Source organism: Phascolarctos cinereus, unplaced genomic scaffold (assembly GCF_003287225.1).
Source record: "Phascolarctos cinereus isolate Bilbo 61053 unplaced genomic scaffold, phaCin_HiC Scaffold_5;HRSCAF=322, whole genome shotgun sequence".
NCBI lineage: Eukaryota > Metazoa > Chordata > Mammalia > Diprotodontia > Phascolarctidae > Phascolarctos > Phascolarctos cinereus.
Window position 1 is genome coordinate 39942953 of NW_027555958.1, and position 16571 is coordinate 39959523.

Consider the following 16571-nt stretch of genomic DNA (forward strand, 5'->3'; position numbering starts at 1 on the left):
TCACACAGCTTAGTACAGGCAGAGGTGGGGCTAGAACCCAGTCCTAAAAGTAAATAAAGCCACAATTATTCCTTGCATCTGTTTCTGCTAGAGTCAGTGTCCCATATCTCTGTGTGGTCTTGGTTAGGACCTAGTACTGCTCCTTGATTGGGTGAGTACTCAGTTTGATGGATGATGGTGGTGGCGATAACAATGATAACAATGACCATGATAATGATGTCAGTGGAGTGATGGGAAGGATAATAGTGAAGGTGGTGATAGCTGTCGCAATGGGGGGGGGGTATAATGGTGATGATAGTGACAGCAGTGATGATTGTGGTGGAAGAGATAGTGATGGTGATGGTGGTGACCATGGTAGTAATGATGTTGATGGAAATCTAGATGATAATGTTTATGAAAATGGTGATGATGATGACGATGATGATGATGGCAGTACTTATGACAATGGTAATAATGATTGAAGGTGATGGTGGTGTGGTGATAGTGGTGATGGTGGTGATCGAGATGTGGTGATGGTAATTATGACAGTAGTAGTTATGGCAGTGGCAATGATGATTGGTGGTGAAGGGGATGTGGTAATGGCAATGATGGTGGTGGTAGTGATAATGATGATGATGGTTATCAAATAGTGATCTGATGATGATCATGATGATGATCATGAAGGAAGACATGGAGATGATAATAGGAATGATGACAATGGTGGTAACAGTGTGATGATATTCTTGATTATGATGATGGTGGTGACGTTGTTGAAAATAATAACCCACATTTATATTGATTCTTTTTAAGTTTTGCAATGCATTTTACATACATTATTTAGTGAGACCTTACAACAACCCTATGCAGTAAATGCTGCCATTATTCCCATTTTACAGATAAGGAAACTGAGACTCAAGGAAGCTGAGTAATTTCCTCAGAATGACAAACTGCCAGCAAGTGTTTGAGTTGGGATTTGGCAATGATGGTGATGCTACTGTTATTGTTATTGATGATGACTTTATGGTCAGGGACTTCCAATCACGTGACCTGTAGTCTGACCAGAGCATGAGAAAGTTTGCTGACTAAGTATTTTGAAATCACCATGTTAGACTTTTCAGAGCACTTTAGCATCCATTATTTCATTTCACCTTCTAGCCTGTAGAGTAAATTCTGCAGTTACGATCATTTCCATTTCACAAATGTTGAAACTAAGGACCAGATCAGTGAAGGACTGCATTTAATGTCACACAGCTATTTAGAAGTAGAGTTTGGCCTACAACATAGGATTCTCCCTCCCAAGACTTATCTATGTTCTTTCCACTCTAACTCCCTAATGCTTCTTTGATACTCTTTGATATTCTTTGTATCAGTTAAATACTATGTGCCAGACTCATGTAGATTGTAGATCAAGCATAATTCTCTTCCCCTAAGGGAAAGCCTAATCTCCTAGGTGAGATGTAGTCTTTGTTCCTGCTTTGATGGTGCCATCCGTTTTGTTGATGGCACCACTCAGTGGTCATGCAGCCTTGGAAAACCCAGAATCATCTTTGACTCTATTTCCTCCTTAACTTCTTGCATCCAATCAGTTGCCAACCTCTATCAATCCTTTTCTCCCTTGCAAAATTTCAGGCCCCCACCTTTCCTCTCCATTTCTATTGCCATCACTAGTTCAGAACCTCTACACACTATAATCTAGCCACACTGGTCTACTTACTGACTCTAATGCAAGACACTCCATCTTCCTTTTCTCCATGGTTTTGAATTGCCTGCTCTCCTCCCTCTCCATAAGCAGAATTCTCTGCCTCCTCATCTCTGCCTCTTTGAATCTCTGGCTTCCTTCAATCTTCAGTTCAAATCCTACCTTATGCAAGAGCCATTTCCTGGTGTCCCCAGCTGCTACAGCCTCCTCTTCTAATGTTATCTTTCATCTACTTTGTGTGTATCTAATTATTTCCATGCTGTTTTCCCTGAAAGAATATAGGCTCCTGGCAGCCAGGGAGTGTTTCTGCTGTTCTTGTATCCCTGTTCTTGCATTCTCAGTGCTTAGTATAATGCCCAGCACACAATAGAATTGAATAAATTCTTGCTGATCAATAGTTATTTGCATATTTGGGATCAGAGATCTAGAACTTTTCTCATTTTGTGAATAATAAACCTGAGACCCAGGGGAAGGTAAGTGACTTATCCAAGGTCACACAGGGAGTAATCATCAGAGTAAAGATTAAACCCAGGTCCACACAATACCTACTTGTAGGCCATCCCCACTCCATCATCTCTCCTTCCATAGTAAACTAAAAGCTTAAGGAAACTTCATAAAGGTTTGAATGTAAGATCCTTGAGAGTAGGGGGTGCTCCATTTAAAAAAAATTTACACCCCCAGTGCCTAGTATGTTGCACATAGCCTAGCACATAGTAGGTGCTTGTTGACTGATTGAATTGGATGTAAAGGAATGGGTATGGGGACACTAGCTCTTGCCCTCCAGGAGCTTCCAGGCCAATTGAGGAAATAAGTCCCTGCCCTCAGGGAAGTTGTTTCCTGCAGGAGGAGGAGGAGGAGTGATACACATGAATTTAAAGCACTTATGTTCACAGCAGGAAAAGACTTCCTTCCCAACATCAAAACAAAGAAATAGTTGATTCCTTAGTGTTGGTACTGCAGAGAATGTAACTTTTCCTCTGTGTGTGTGTGTGTGTGTGTGTGTGTATGTGTGTGTGTGTGTGTGTGTGTGTGTGTGTGTGTGTGTGTGTGTGTAAAGGGACTGGGCTGGTAGGACCCTTACTGTCCAATCTGTTGAATGGACAGACTGCTGGGGAGGGAGTCAGGAGAGGTGTAGTGGAGGTGAGATCAGGGCACTTGGAGAGGGCATTGAGAGGTAGGGGTGAGGTGGAGCTGGTACCTGGCATAGCTCCCTCCGAGGCAGCATCATCAGTGATGCAATTCCTCTTACAGGGAGGAGAGGAGATGCTTGACCCTCTCTTTCCCCCTCCTCTTGCCCTCAATGTCTTCACATCCTCAAAATGAGATACAAGAGGAAGCATCCCTCTCCCAAATGAGGATATCATGAACACCAGAGTTGGCCAGATCCTTTGCAGCAATCAGCCTAAGCTGCTCTTGGATCTACACCTTCCTCCATGAAAGGAACAGCTGCCCTGCAGGCCTCTGCTCCATTGTCCTGTTCTGTCCTCAAATGCCCCAGCCCACAGTTTGTCAGTAAGGATGATAAAAAAAGAGGCAACCTGTCGGGAGTTCAGAGAGGCCTGCCTTTGGAACCTGGGAGACCTGGGACCAAGTGCTGCTTCGGACCCTGAGGAGGTTAGGGGACCCCAGCCAAGTTTCTCTGAGCCCCAGTTTCCTCATCTGTAAAGTGGGTGTAATAAGAGCTTCTACCTGACAGGGTTGTTGTGAGGATTAAATGAGATGATGGAAACGCATTTGAAAGCTTTAGAGCCTACATAAATGTGAGCTGTTATTACTGCTATCGGTATGGAGTGGTAGATTCTGAGCTGGCTTCTGAAGCAGGAAGGCTTTGGTTCAAGGTTCTACATTCTGTGTGACCCTGAGCCCATTGCTTAACATCTATCTGTCCCTAGGGAACTTGCTAAACCTAGAAGCAACTCATCTGCATTGGCAAAGGGAGCTTCTTGACTTGGAATTCCCCATATTAATGAACTCACAGGTCTGGACCACTTATTATTAATAATAATACTTAATGGTTATAATTGATGATATAAAATATGATCATTATAATTAATGGTATAATTATTATTATTAATGATGATGATGATACTTAAGGAGCTATGGGACCCTGGGCAAGTCTCTGAGCCCTGGTCCTTATCTGTAAAGATAGTAAGGATGGTGGTGGTGGTGGTGATAATTTTGTTGATGATGATAATGGTGACTATGATGATAATGGTGATGATGATGGTGATGATGATGATGGTGATGTTGAGATTTGGTCTTGGACTGGAGTCAGGAAAACCTAGGGTGAAGTTTTGCTTCTGATGCCTTTTGTCTGTGTGACCTTGAGCTAGTCACTTAACCTCTCATCGCCACTAGACAACTTTCCAACTTCTGTAAGGGACACAGCAGTTGTCCAGTTTCATGGATAGAAGAAGTAAAATCATTAGTTCAAACAATAACAAAAGTATTAACAAAATACATTCCCCTAAAACAGTTAAGCAAAACTTTGCCCTTTTTTCCTCCTCATAATTAACTTTTCCCCCAAAGGTGATCTCCGGGAATGTGTGTGTGTGTGTGTGTGTGTGTGTGTGTATGTGTGTCTTTTTTGAACACAGAACCATCCAGCTGTGCTTCCCATAAGTTCAGCAGGGTTCTTCTGAAGTTCCTGGGAGGGAGATCAATAGTGGGTCTTTGAAATGGAAAACCATGATCTGGAAGGGGGTAGATGTCACAGCCAACTTGACCCTTCTAGGTTACCTCTAGGGCAGTCCTCTACCCTGTCTCCTCTCCTCGATCCTGGACCTGAAGTGGCCTGGGCAGAGAGAAAATAGAATGAGAGACGGGCTGAGTCAGGTATGATTATTCGCATAACCGTTCATATCACAAATGGTGAAAGCAAATATTCCCAAACCTGGGCAAGAGCCCACAAAGCTGGGGAAGAAAGAGCCTGGCAGCCAGGAAGGAAGAGAGCTGGGGTCACCTGTAAATTACTAGTCCTTTTTTATTAATCCCACACGAGGTCTTTCTGATTTTTTTCCTTCTCTCCTTCCCATTGGTCCCTACCCAGGACCACCCTCCCCTCATCTCCATGCCTTTCTACAGAGATTACTTACCTACCCCACCGCTGGGTGGATCTGCATATGTATCCCTAATGCTCATCCCCCAGCTTCCTCACCGTTGTGGTATTGTGGAAAGGGCACTGGCTTTGCAGTCAGAAAACCTGGATTTAAACTCAGCCTTAGTCACTTATTAGCTATATGACCTTGGCCGAGTCATTAAACTCTTTGGCCCTCCATTTCTTCATCCATAAAACCAAGGGGGCCAGACTAGATCCATCTGTGGTCCTCTCCTACTTTAAGTCTATAATCCTCTAAGTCATTTCACTTGTCAGCCTCAGTTTTAGGTCTGTGTATTGCAGGGGTTTGAGCTATATGACTCCCAAAAGTCTTTCTAGCTCTAAGGCCTATGAAGAGGGCTCTCTGTAAGCACTGACCAGCTGCTACCTGCTGTGTCTGTCAGGGCCTAGATTTCTTGACATTCTCTTCTCCCCGAGATCACTCAGTCAGGCAATCAGCAGCACTTATTAAATGATTGTTTGATATAAGATAACAAATGACATAACATATAGAGGGCTCTATATAAATGCTAGTTATTGTTACTATTTACCAGGCCCAGTACTGGATGGGAGGGAGGGGGCAGGCAAAGGGATTTCAAAAATAAAAACAGAATAGTTCCTTTCTTCGGGGCGCTTACAGTCTCAACCAGGTAATCAATAATCATATTGATTAAACACCTACTCTATTTAGAATCATTGAGTACTACAAAGATAACCGGTGATCTGCCTTCAAGGAAACATAGCCTTGTTGGGGAAACAAGCATATATATGAAGAGTGAGCTAGTTATAAAAGGGAGCATGGACTTGGTGTCAAATGTGCAGTCCAGGTAGTGAGTGCCCTAAGAATTCAGAGGGCAAAATCATTGAGAATTAAACAGATGAACCTGGAGAGAGACATCCTGGTCAAGTGGAAAGAGGGCTGGAAGTGGAGTTAGCAGCCCTGATTCAAATCCTGCCGCTCATGCTAACAGCCATGTTTTGGGTAAGCCATATGTCCTTTCTGATCCTCAGTGTTTCCATTTGTGAAATGGGGATGGTGATACCCGGACAATTTACCTCACAGAGTTGCCATGAGAGGATTGCTTTTTAAACCTTCAGATACTGTCTAACTGGTGAAATGAACAAGGTTTGCAGGAACCAGGCTTCCAAAGGTGTATAGGCAGGGCGAGTTCTGCCACTAATTTGCCCCTTTACCTTGTGCATCACATTCTTTCTCCGAGCCTCTGTTTCTTCCTAAATAAAATGAGAATTGGGTTGCCTGATCACCAGGGCCCTTCGCAGCTCTTAACACCCTGTAGTTCTTTCAGAGATGCTCCAGTACAGTGATTCTGGTATTCTTTTTTCCAGTGTCTTTGGAGTGAAGGGAGGGGAGGGGGATTAAGAGCTGGGAGTGAAAAGTAGTAGTTAAGGGAGGTGCTGCCTCCACAACTCACCTCTCTGCCCTTCCCTGTACTATCTCTGGAAACTCCCAGTCAATTCTAAAACCTCTCTGGCTCTGCCCACTCTCTCCAGATGATTTGTTTTGGGGATGTCTGTCTTGTTAATTTAGTAAATGCTTCTAGGAGAGAAGAAGGCTCAGGCTTCCCAGCCTTGCAACCTACTGAAGTCCCATTCATCACTGCGACTGGGCCAGTATCTCTGCCTTCATCCTTCTCCTCCTCCATGCTCCTCTGTCCCTCCAGGGGCTGAGGCTAGAGCTGAGACTAGGGGTGAGGGGCCAAACATATTTAGTTGAGAGGGCAGTGACAGTGAAGGGTTATGGGAGAGATGAACTGTTTGTGGTTGTAATCTCCAGGGACTAGTCCCCAAGCGGTTCACCTAGGGATGACTGTGGCTTGGTTCCCTCAATACATCAGAAGTCCAGGCTGATGAAATATACAGTATCATCTATAACTGTGTCCTCCCCTGCCCCTACCCCCAAGAATACAGCAAATAGCCCACATCTCACTATTAAGGCTGTTCCTTTCTGTCACTTATCCAATCCCCTCTGAAGTCCTCTACTCTCAGCCTCAGAGACAGCAGGAGCAGTGGGAAGGCAGAGAGAAGAGAATGGGAAGGAAGAGAAGAGGAGAGAGAGAGAGAGAGAGAGAGAGAGAGATGGGGAAAGAGAGAGACAGAGACAGAGAGACAGAGAGGGTCAGAAACAGAGACAGAGAAAAAAAATGGGGGGTGGGACAGTGGGGAAGAAGCTAGGGGCTGGAAAGGCATTTTGGAGATAGGAGGTGTGGTGGGAAGGGATCACTTGCAGCAGCTCTGGGCACAATATAAACAACACAACCAACCAGCACGTTGTAAAAGGTGCCTTTAATTCTTAACTGGTGCACTTTGAGATTCAGAGATAGTTTGTGAATGAGATGCCCCTAGACTATTGGCCTACTACTCCCAAATTACCAGTCAGAGAAAGAGCTAATTACTCCCACTGCCTCAGCTAGCTATGGGTTTGACTATGACGTTCTCCCTGTCTCCTGAAGCCTCTACAAGACACTCAGTGCTCCTTCAGAGCAACATTCTTGTCAATCAATCAGCCAATCAACAGGTATTTCTGTTTAAAATAAATTCTCACTGACATTTTTCATTTTTACATCATAGAAATTTCCTGTGTATCTCTTCCTCCCTACGCTTCTGGAGAGCTAGCCTTTATAGCATTTTTTTTAAAGAGACAAATAAAGTCAACAAAACTGATCGATACATTGAAAAAACAATAAATGCTGTGCTCTATACCTGGAGACCCCCACCTCTGCAAAGGAGCAAGAGAAAGTGTTTTATATTTCGGGGTGGGAGGGGGAGGGGCAAGCTTTTAACATTAAGCACCTATTTCCCTACGGGGTTCTGCAGATGTAAATACACATAATGAAAAATCCCTACTCACAGCAAGCTTCCATTCCAACAGTGGAGAGGATAAGCCCACCAGGAGGGCGCAGTGGTTAGAGTGTTACCCAAAGTAGGGAAAAACTTCTTTGATCTTTCCTATCTCTGTCCCTGTGCAAATCACCTTTAATTTCTCACTGCCTGTGCTGGGTCCTTTCTCTTTGGCCCCTCCCTGTGCCTTTTTTGGTATTGGTATTTGGTATTGTTCTCCCCATTAGACTGTCTGCTCCTTGAGGGCAAGGATCATCTTTTGCCCTCTTTTTTTTTGGGGGGGAGGGGAGTATTCTCAGCACTTTAGCCCCATGTCTGGCACTTAGCAGGCACTTATAATTTTTTTTAACTGACAACCTCTAATTCAATTTTCTCATCTGTAAAATGGGGTTGAAAATAGCACCTACCTCCCAGGGTTTCTATGAGAATGAAATGAGGTAATAATATTCATAAACTTCTTTGCAAACCTTAAAGTGCTATGTAAAAGTTAGCTGTTATTATGCAGCATAATGATAAAGAATAGGTAGAAATAAATAAGGATCTCCTTCCTTTTGTCTTTACCATTGACCTAGACCGTGACAAGTTGCCTCCTTTGGACTTTGCATCTCTCTTACCAGAAACATTTCTCCTCCAGTAGCATGGGACAGAGGAAAAAAACTTTTCATCTGGAGTCAAAAGGCTTAGATTCAAATACTAGCTTCGCCTCTCGTTACCAGTGTGACTTTGGGCAAGTTCCTTCATTTCTTTGGGCCTCAGTTTCCTCATCTGTAAAATGAGGGCAGTAGGCTGGATGACCTCCTGGTTCTCCATCTGTGATCTCTAAACTGGGAGGTGACAAAGCAGAGAAGAAGGAGGCTTGAGTGGAATGATTTGATCGGGGCATCAGCACCGTAAAGTTGTGGGGGAAGGGTGAGAAGGGAAGAAAGAGGCTTAGAATCAGAGCTGGGGCTTGTTCCAACTGAAAGCGCCCTGGCTCCAAAGTCAGTGTACGTGGGTTCAAATCTTACTCCAATACACTCTGTGACCTTGGGTGAGTACTTTAACCTCTGAACTTAGTTTCCTCATCTGTAAAATGAGGGTATTGGACTTCCGAGGTTTCTTCTGACTCTAGGTCTGTGATCCTGTAAGCTCTAGGCAGCTGGGTGGTATAGTGGATAGACTGCCAGGTCTGGATCTTCCTGAGTTCAACATCTGGCTTCAGATGCTTACTAGTTGTGTGACCCTGGGCAAGTCACTTCACTATTTGCCTCAGTTTTCTCATCTATCAAATAGGTGGAGAAGGAAAGGGCAAGAAAACCCCAAATGGGGTCATGAAGAGTCAGACATTACTGAAAAACAACTGAGCAGCAGCATGACCAGCTATTCCAAGTCTCATTTTACAAGGGAAAAGACAGGTTGGAAGAAGGGAGTTCTTTTGCCTGAAGCTGTCCTGTTGGTTAGCAGTAGAACTGTCTTTTTGCCCAGTTGTTCCTTTCTCTGGGGTTTTAGGAAAATGAAAAAAAAAAAAAAGATGTGGAAAAAGGTCTTTGGGGTAGAGGAGTGAAGGGTGTGGTGTGGGAAGATTAAGTTGGGGGAGAGGGCTAGAGCTTTGCCAAGGATCCCCCAGGGTTAGCTATGCATGGGCACCTTCCCACCTCTCCCTCTTTTCTGTTTCCTTCTCCTTCCCACCTCTCCCCCTTTTCTGTTAATGCAGCCATCATCATACAGGGCGTCACCAACCTAGTGTTTACACAAAGTAACTTGATTTCATCTTCTATAATCACATCACCGAACAGCATGAAATTGGAACTGTTGCTAAATGTACAGCTTTTTTTTTTTTAATCTCTCGTTCCTCAACTCACTGCACACACAAACACACACATACACACACACACACACACACACACACACACACACACACACACACACATGCCAGGAGCAACATTCCCTGGGAAAAACAAACAATCGTGTTCATACAGTTAGTTCAGGAGCTGCATCCAGGAGAAGAGAAGGCCAGTAGGCAGGTGAGAGAATCATATCACATGGAAGGCCTTAAGTGACTCTGCGAGAAGGGTAGCAGATAGCACATCTGCCATCCCATTGTCTCTCCCATCTCACTGGAGAAGGGACAGAGTTTCTCAATCAAACAAGAAGCATTTATGAAGCAGTGAGGATACTTAATAATTGTGCCAGGCCCTGTTTTATTAAAAACCAGGAAAGCAAAGGAAGAAGTAATTATAATGGGAGGACAATGTGTAAACAAATAGGTGGAAGGGAGCCTTAGAGAGGAAGGTTCTAGCGCCTGGGGGCCCATCTGCAGAAGGTGACATTTGAGCTGTGTTGAAGGAAGCCAGGGCTTTTAAGAGACAACTGTGAGTAGGGAGAGAATTCCAGGTGTGGGAAGCAAAGAGTGCAAAAAAGCGCAACTGGAATTGGAGGGTCATGTGTGGGAAACAGCAAGCCAGCCAGCTTGGCTGGAGGGCCAAGTTTCAAAGATCTGTATTTGATCCTGAAGAATCAGGGGAAAGGGAATCAGCACTTATATAATTCCTGCTATGTGCCAGGCTAAGTTCTTTTTACAAATATTACCTCATTTGATCCTCACCATAACCCTTTGAGTTAGGGGCTATTATTATCCCATTTTACAGTTGAGGAAACTAAGGCAAACAAAGGTTAAGTGACTTGCTCAGGGTCACACAGCTAGTAAGTGTCTGAGGCTGGTTTTGAACTCAGGTTTTCTTGACTGCAGATACAGCGCTTCATCCATGGCTCCACTGAGTGGGGATGACATGATCAGATCTGTACTTTAGAAAAATCACTAAGGCAATTGAATGGAGGAAGAATGTGGGAGAGACTTGAGGCAAGGAAACCATTAGAAATATAGTGCAACATAATTATCTCCAGGCAAGAATCAATGAGGACCTGAAAGAGGGTGAAGGCTGTGTGAGTAGAGAGAAGGTGATTTATGTGAGAAATGTCTCGAAAGTAGAAATGACAAGATTTGTCAACTGATTTCATGTTTTGGATGAGTGGGAAAATGAGAAGGTGAAGATGAAACCTAGGTTATGAAACTAGGTGAGTGGGAGGATGGTGATGTTCTCAACAGTAACAGGGAAATTCAGAAGAGGGGTGGTGAGTTAGGGGGAGAAGATAATGAGTTCTGCTGTGGACATGTTGAGTTTGAAATGACTATAAGCTATCTAGTTCTAAATATCCAGTAGAAAGTTAGTGATATGAGATTGGCGCTCAGAACTGTGTATATAGATCTGGAAATCAACATGGAGATTATCATTAAACCCATGAGAGCTGATGAGCATAAGTGAGATAGTATAGAGAGAAAAGAAGGGGGCCAATGACAGAGCCTTGAAGGGCACCCATGGTTAATGGGTATAACATGGATGAATACCTGGCAAAGGTAACTGAGAAGGAACTATCTGACAGATGAGAGGAGAATCAAGAGAGAACAGTGCCATGAGAGCCCAGAGAGAAGAGTAACAAGGAAAAGGTGGTCAACAGTGTCAAAAGCTACAGAGAGGTCACAAGGAATAAGAAGAAATCTCACTGTATTACCACAGCCTCCTCTCTATAGCTATATCAGCACCAACCTCTACTCATTCTATTTTTGTCTTGTTTTTCACATGACCCTTTATTTCCCTCCATTACTGTATATTATTAAAGAATAAATCAATAACTCAACAGTCATTTGTTAAGATGTTGTGATAGGTGCTGGAAAATACAGCTTCTGAACAAAATTATCTTTCTGGAATGATTTGATTACATATAATCCCATAGAGTGAAATGGTTTGGGTGACCTCTTGGGGTCTCTTACAATCCTATTGATCTTTTAATCTAACATGAGGGGGAGGCTTTGTTTGTGTTCTGGTAGTGATACATGAATTTTCTCAGCTGATGCTTTGTTGCTTGTATTCACAGTTTCCGGACAATTTTCTTGTATTATTTCCTGCATTATCATATTCAGGTTTCTTCATATGTCTTGTTCCTCTGGAAGACGTGTAATCCTTAAGGTGTCTCTGACAGCCTACCTTCAAGGTCGATTGCTTTGGCCTATGTAGAGTTCATTTGTTCTTTTAACATTATTGCTTTTTGGTTCTCTTCTGCTAAATTTTCATCCACTTCAGTTTTTTGCATTCTGCATCTGTTTATCTCTTGTTCACTTCTTTAGAGAGATTCTCCATCATAGATTTAGTTTTCCCTTGTCTGCTAATTATGTTTTTAGTTCTGCACTGAGACCTCTAATTTCTGACCTACATTCACTCCTGATTTTTTCTTTTAATTCTCTTTCTAATCATTCTAGAGTATCTTGTTACTCCATGCTCTCTGTGAAGTCTATAAGATTCTGGGTTGTTTTGGTTTTGGGGGGGTTTTTTTGGTCAGGCATTATTTATTTGGGTTTTTTTTCATAATATAATACTTGCTTAAAGAATTTTTGAATACTTTTTAAGGTTTTACTCCTTCTTCCTTCTCTTTTTAGGATTCTCTCTGTTGATTTAGTATGCTGGACTTTTATTGAAGTTTTTTTTCTCTATATTTTTGGTATTCCAATCTTTTTCTTATATTATTCACAACTGCTTTTTTTTTTTTTTGGTCTCAATTGCTTTGCTGATTAGTGGACACTTAAGGCTGGCCGTAAGGCCTCCTCAACTTTCTTGGGGTGGAGTCATAGGGTTTGGTGGCTTGGGTCCCTACACTGAGTAGCCTCAGGGAGTTCAGGACTGGATCTTCCTGAGTTTCTTTTCTTTCAGTGTCAACACAAGTGCATATGGTAGCACCTCCTACCTCCATTCTCATTCCTCCCTTCACTCTCCTCTCTTCCTTCATGTGGCAAAGCAGAGTCCATAGCTATTGCTTCTTCTGAAGGAGAAATTCTGAATATGTTCTGGCAGTCACTGAAGAGTCACTGCAGCACTAGGAGACCATAAGACAGGTCCTGGGCTGGTGGAGAAAAGGAAGGAAGGGAGGGAGGGAGGAAACAAGCACTTATTAGATGCCTACTATATTCCAGGCATTGTGCTAAATCTTTACAACTGTTATCTCATTTGATTCTCACAGCAGCCCTTCGGGCTGGGTAATGTCATCATTATTCCCATTTTACAGATGAAGAAATTGAGACAATCAGCAATGAAGTGGCTTGCTCAGAGGCATGCAGCTAGTAAGTGTCTGAGGCTGGATTTGAACTCATGTCTCTCTGACTCTAGACCCAGCGCTCTATCCACTGTACTATCACGCAGCCAGGCTGATGAAAAGGCACTCATGAAGTGAACAATCCAAGTATTAAAGTTCTTCGGCATCAGTTCATAAGGATTTAAAAAATTAAAACTTAAATGTAAACAACGACTAAATATGGGCATAAAAAGAGATGGCAGATGAAACTATGATCTCCTATTATGTATAAGTTGTCTTTTTTCCCCTACGATGTACAGCTAGTTTCGTTTTTGTTTGAGTAAAATTTACATTTATTATAGTAGTTTCAAAACCATCCTAGTTGTTGGTCACCCCTTCTGAACTTGCTTCTCCAATTTGTTTTTAGTAACTTTTTGATGCTATTTTTTTCTTTTCTTCCTTTTCCAAAAGATTTACCATCATTGTCTCGCAACCCCTCTGTACTCTACTCCTCCCTGAAAAAAGAAAAAGAAAAACCCTTTCTTATAACAAAAAAAGACCATCACTCAACACAAATCCTCGTATTGACTGTTTCTGAAAATGTGTCTCATTCTGAACAGCTAGTGTTCATCACCTTTCTGCCAGGAGGTGGGAAGCATGATTCATCATCAGTCTTCTGGAGTTGTAATTGGTCATTGTGTTCTTAAGTCTTTCCTATAAGCCATCATAGTTCCACAGTCTTGCACAGCTGTTTTTTCTTACAATGTGTAGTGATTGAATTAATTGTTCCCGTGGTTCTGCACACTTCATTATGTACCAGGTCACACAAGTCCTCTCAGGTTTTTTTGAATACTTTCTTTTCACCATTTCATATGGTGAAGTACTATTCCATTACTTTCATATAACATCATTTAACTAGGTATTCCCCAGTTGATGGAAAACCATGTTGTTTCCAGCACAATAAAATGTACTGCCATAAATACTTTGGTACATATGGGTCCCTTCTCTCTTTCTCTGATCTCTTTGGGTTAAAAGGTTAGTAACGATATTGCTAAGTCAAAGGGCATATGCACTTTAGTGACTTTAGGGGTATAGAAAAGCAATTTGAATTCATGTGTCTTTTATAATTAGTGATTTGGAGCATTTTTGTAGTATTGCTGAGAACTTGTATTTCTTGTCTTGAAAATAACTATTCACATGTTGTGTGTGTGTGTGTGTGTGTGTGTGTGTGTACAAAGCATGTAAATAGCCAGTAGAACCATGTAGAACTATGATAACAGAACACACACATATTTATATATCCTTTGATTTATTCATATCAATTCCCTATGTATCTTTAATATCAGACCTTTCTCAGAGAAATTTTCTGCAAAGAATTTTTTCCCAGTTAATTATTTTCCTTCAAATTTTAACTATTTTGATTTTGTTTGTACAGAGGCTTTTCAATCTCCTGTGACATTTTTTATCCCTTCTTTGGTCAAGAAATTTTCCCATATCCTTAGATTCAAAAGTTACCTCCTTTCCTGCCCCTCTAATTTCCTGATAAAGTTTGGGTCATATATATCCATTTGGAACTTATTGTCTAATTTGGTGTGAGGTGCTAGTCTATACCTCATTTCTGCCAGACTTCTAATTTTCCCAACACATATTTTTAGTTAGATATTGAGTACTTACCCCAGTTAGTTAGAATCTTGGGGCTTATTAAACTCTATGCTGAAATGTTAATTTGTATTTGGATCTTATAATTTGTTCCACTGATCAACATTTCTATGGTTTATCCTGTATCAAATAGTTTCAATGACTACTGCTTGGCAATATAGTTTGAGATCTAATACAACAAGGCTCCTCTCCTCACTTTTTTTTCATTATTTCCCTTCACATTCTTGACTTTTTGTTCCTCAAAAGGAATTTTGTTATTTTTAAAAATAGTTTTATAAGATAACCCTTTGCTAATTTGACTGGTATACTGAATAATTAAATTAACTTAGGTAGTACTGTCATTTTTTTATTATATTGGTAAAGCCCAACCATGAGGAATTAACATCTCTTGAGTTATTTCAGTCTATGTTTCTGTAAAAAGTATTTTATAGCTATTTGCATATCATTTCTGAACATGTTTTGGAAGATGGACTCCCAAGGATTTTATACTTTTTTTTTTTTTGGTAAGGCAGTTGGGGTTAAGTGACTTGCCTAGGGTCACACAGCTAGTGTCAAATGTCTAAGGCCAGATTGGAACTCAGGTCCTCCTGACTCCAGGGCTGGTGCTCTATGTAAGCATCACCTAGCTGCCCCAATTTTATGCATTTTGTAATTATTTTGAATGCAATTACTCCTTCTGGCCAGCTCTTCACAATGCACCTACTTCTGGTAACCATCTTTATCTTCTTTCCACTCCCTCTTCCCATTATAGCTTTAGACTCTGCTCCAACGTTCCCTTGCTTTGATAGGCAAGTTTTCTCTGTCTTTCCAGGAACCAGACCTCTATTTCACTTCCTCACCACAACAATATCATGACATTACCTGGATATACCTCCTCCTCCCTGATTACCAGATCTTCCTTTATGTGTAGTCTTCCCCATTAGAATGTCAGTTCCTTGAGGGCAGGAATGGTTTTGCTAGAGTTTATTTGTACTCTCTCTCTCTCTCTCTCTCTCTCTCTCTCTCTCTCTCTCTCTCTCTCTCTCTCCCCTTCCCTCCCATCCTCCCTTCTAGATTTTGTAGGTAATGCACAGAAGGGCTGATGATTTTGGTGGATATATTTTTATATCCTGCTACTTCAACTTATTTTTACTTGAATCTCTAGAGTTCTCTAAGTACAGCATCATATCATCTGCAAAAAGTTGTAATGTATCCTATTCTTATTCTTATTTTCTTTTTCGTGTTTTATTGTTGTAGCTAACATTATTGGAACCATATCAAATAGTAGGGGTGATAATGGACATCCTTGCCTTACTCTGATCTTATTGGTAAGGCCTTTAGTGTTCTGCATTTTATAAAATTCTGGATTTTGATTTTAGATAGATAACCTTTTTCCTTATTAAAGAGAGGTCAATTTATTCATTTGCTTTTTTAGTGTTCTTTTAATATTTTTAACATAGGTGGGTGCTGTATTTTGTCCAAAGATTTTTCTAAAGCTATAGCTAGTATGATGTGTTTTATATGGTATGTTTCTATTGTGCTTATGATTTTCTCAATATTGAAGCAACCCTGCATTCCTGACATAAACCCAACCCGGTCATAATGTATTAATTAAATATAAATACGTATGATATATATCCCTAACTATGTATATATTCCTAATGTATATTAATATATGCATATATATGTGTGAGTAGTTGTAACCTCTTAGCTAGTATTTCATTCAATATTTTTGCATTAATATCATTTGGGATATTGGCCTATTTTTTTTCTCTGTTTTGTCTTTCCTTAGTTTAGATATCAAGACCTTTTTTTTTTCCCTGAAGGGAATTAAATTGATGTTTGAATGATTGATTGTAAATCAATGTGCTTCTGAAGTTTTTTTTTTGTTTGTTTTTCCTTTAGGAGTCCATTTTATAACTAGTTCAGTTTATTTTTTAGATTAAGTCATGTAAATTCTCTATTTATTATTCTGTTATTTTGTTCATTTTCTGTTTTTATAAATTATTAATTTGTTTTGTTATAAGTTTTGTTAGCATATAATTGGACAAAAGTCACTAATGATTCTCTTTATTTCCTCATTTTTTGATGAATTTTCCTTTTTTATCTTTTGATCCAGGCAATTTTTTTCTTTCTTTTTTAATCAGACTGGCTTATAATTTATTGAGTTTATTAGGCTGTTTTTAGCAGTTTCTAGTT

At 41.0% G+C, this 16571-nt stretch overlaps 1 protein-coding gene across 1 annotated transcript in view; it reads left to right on the top strand.

The window, feature by feature from the left end:
- The first annotated feature begins 269 nt into the window (after positions 1-269).
- TMEM132E (transmembrane protein 132E) overlaps positions 270-16571 on the top strand; it is a 101493-nt gene continuing 85191 nt past the window's right edge. The window contains 1 exon segment of the mRNA XM_078155457.1: positions 270-447. Within this exon segment, the coding sequence (XP_078011583.1) occupies positions 270-447 (178 nt within the window).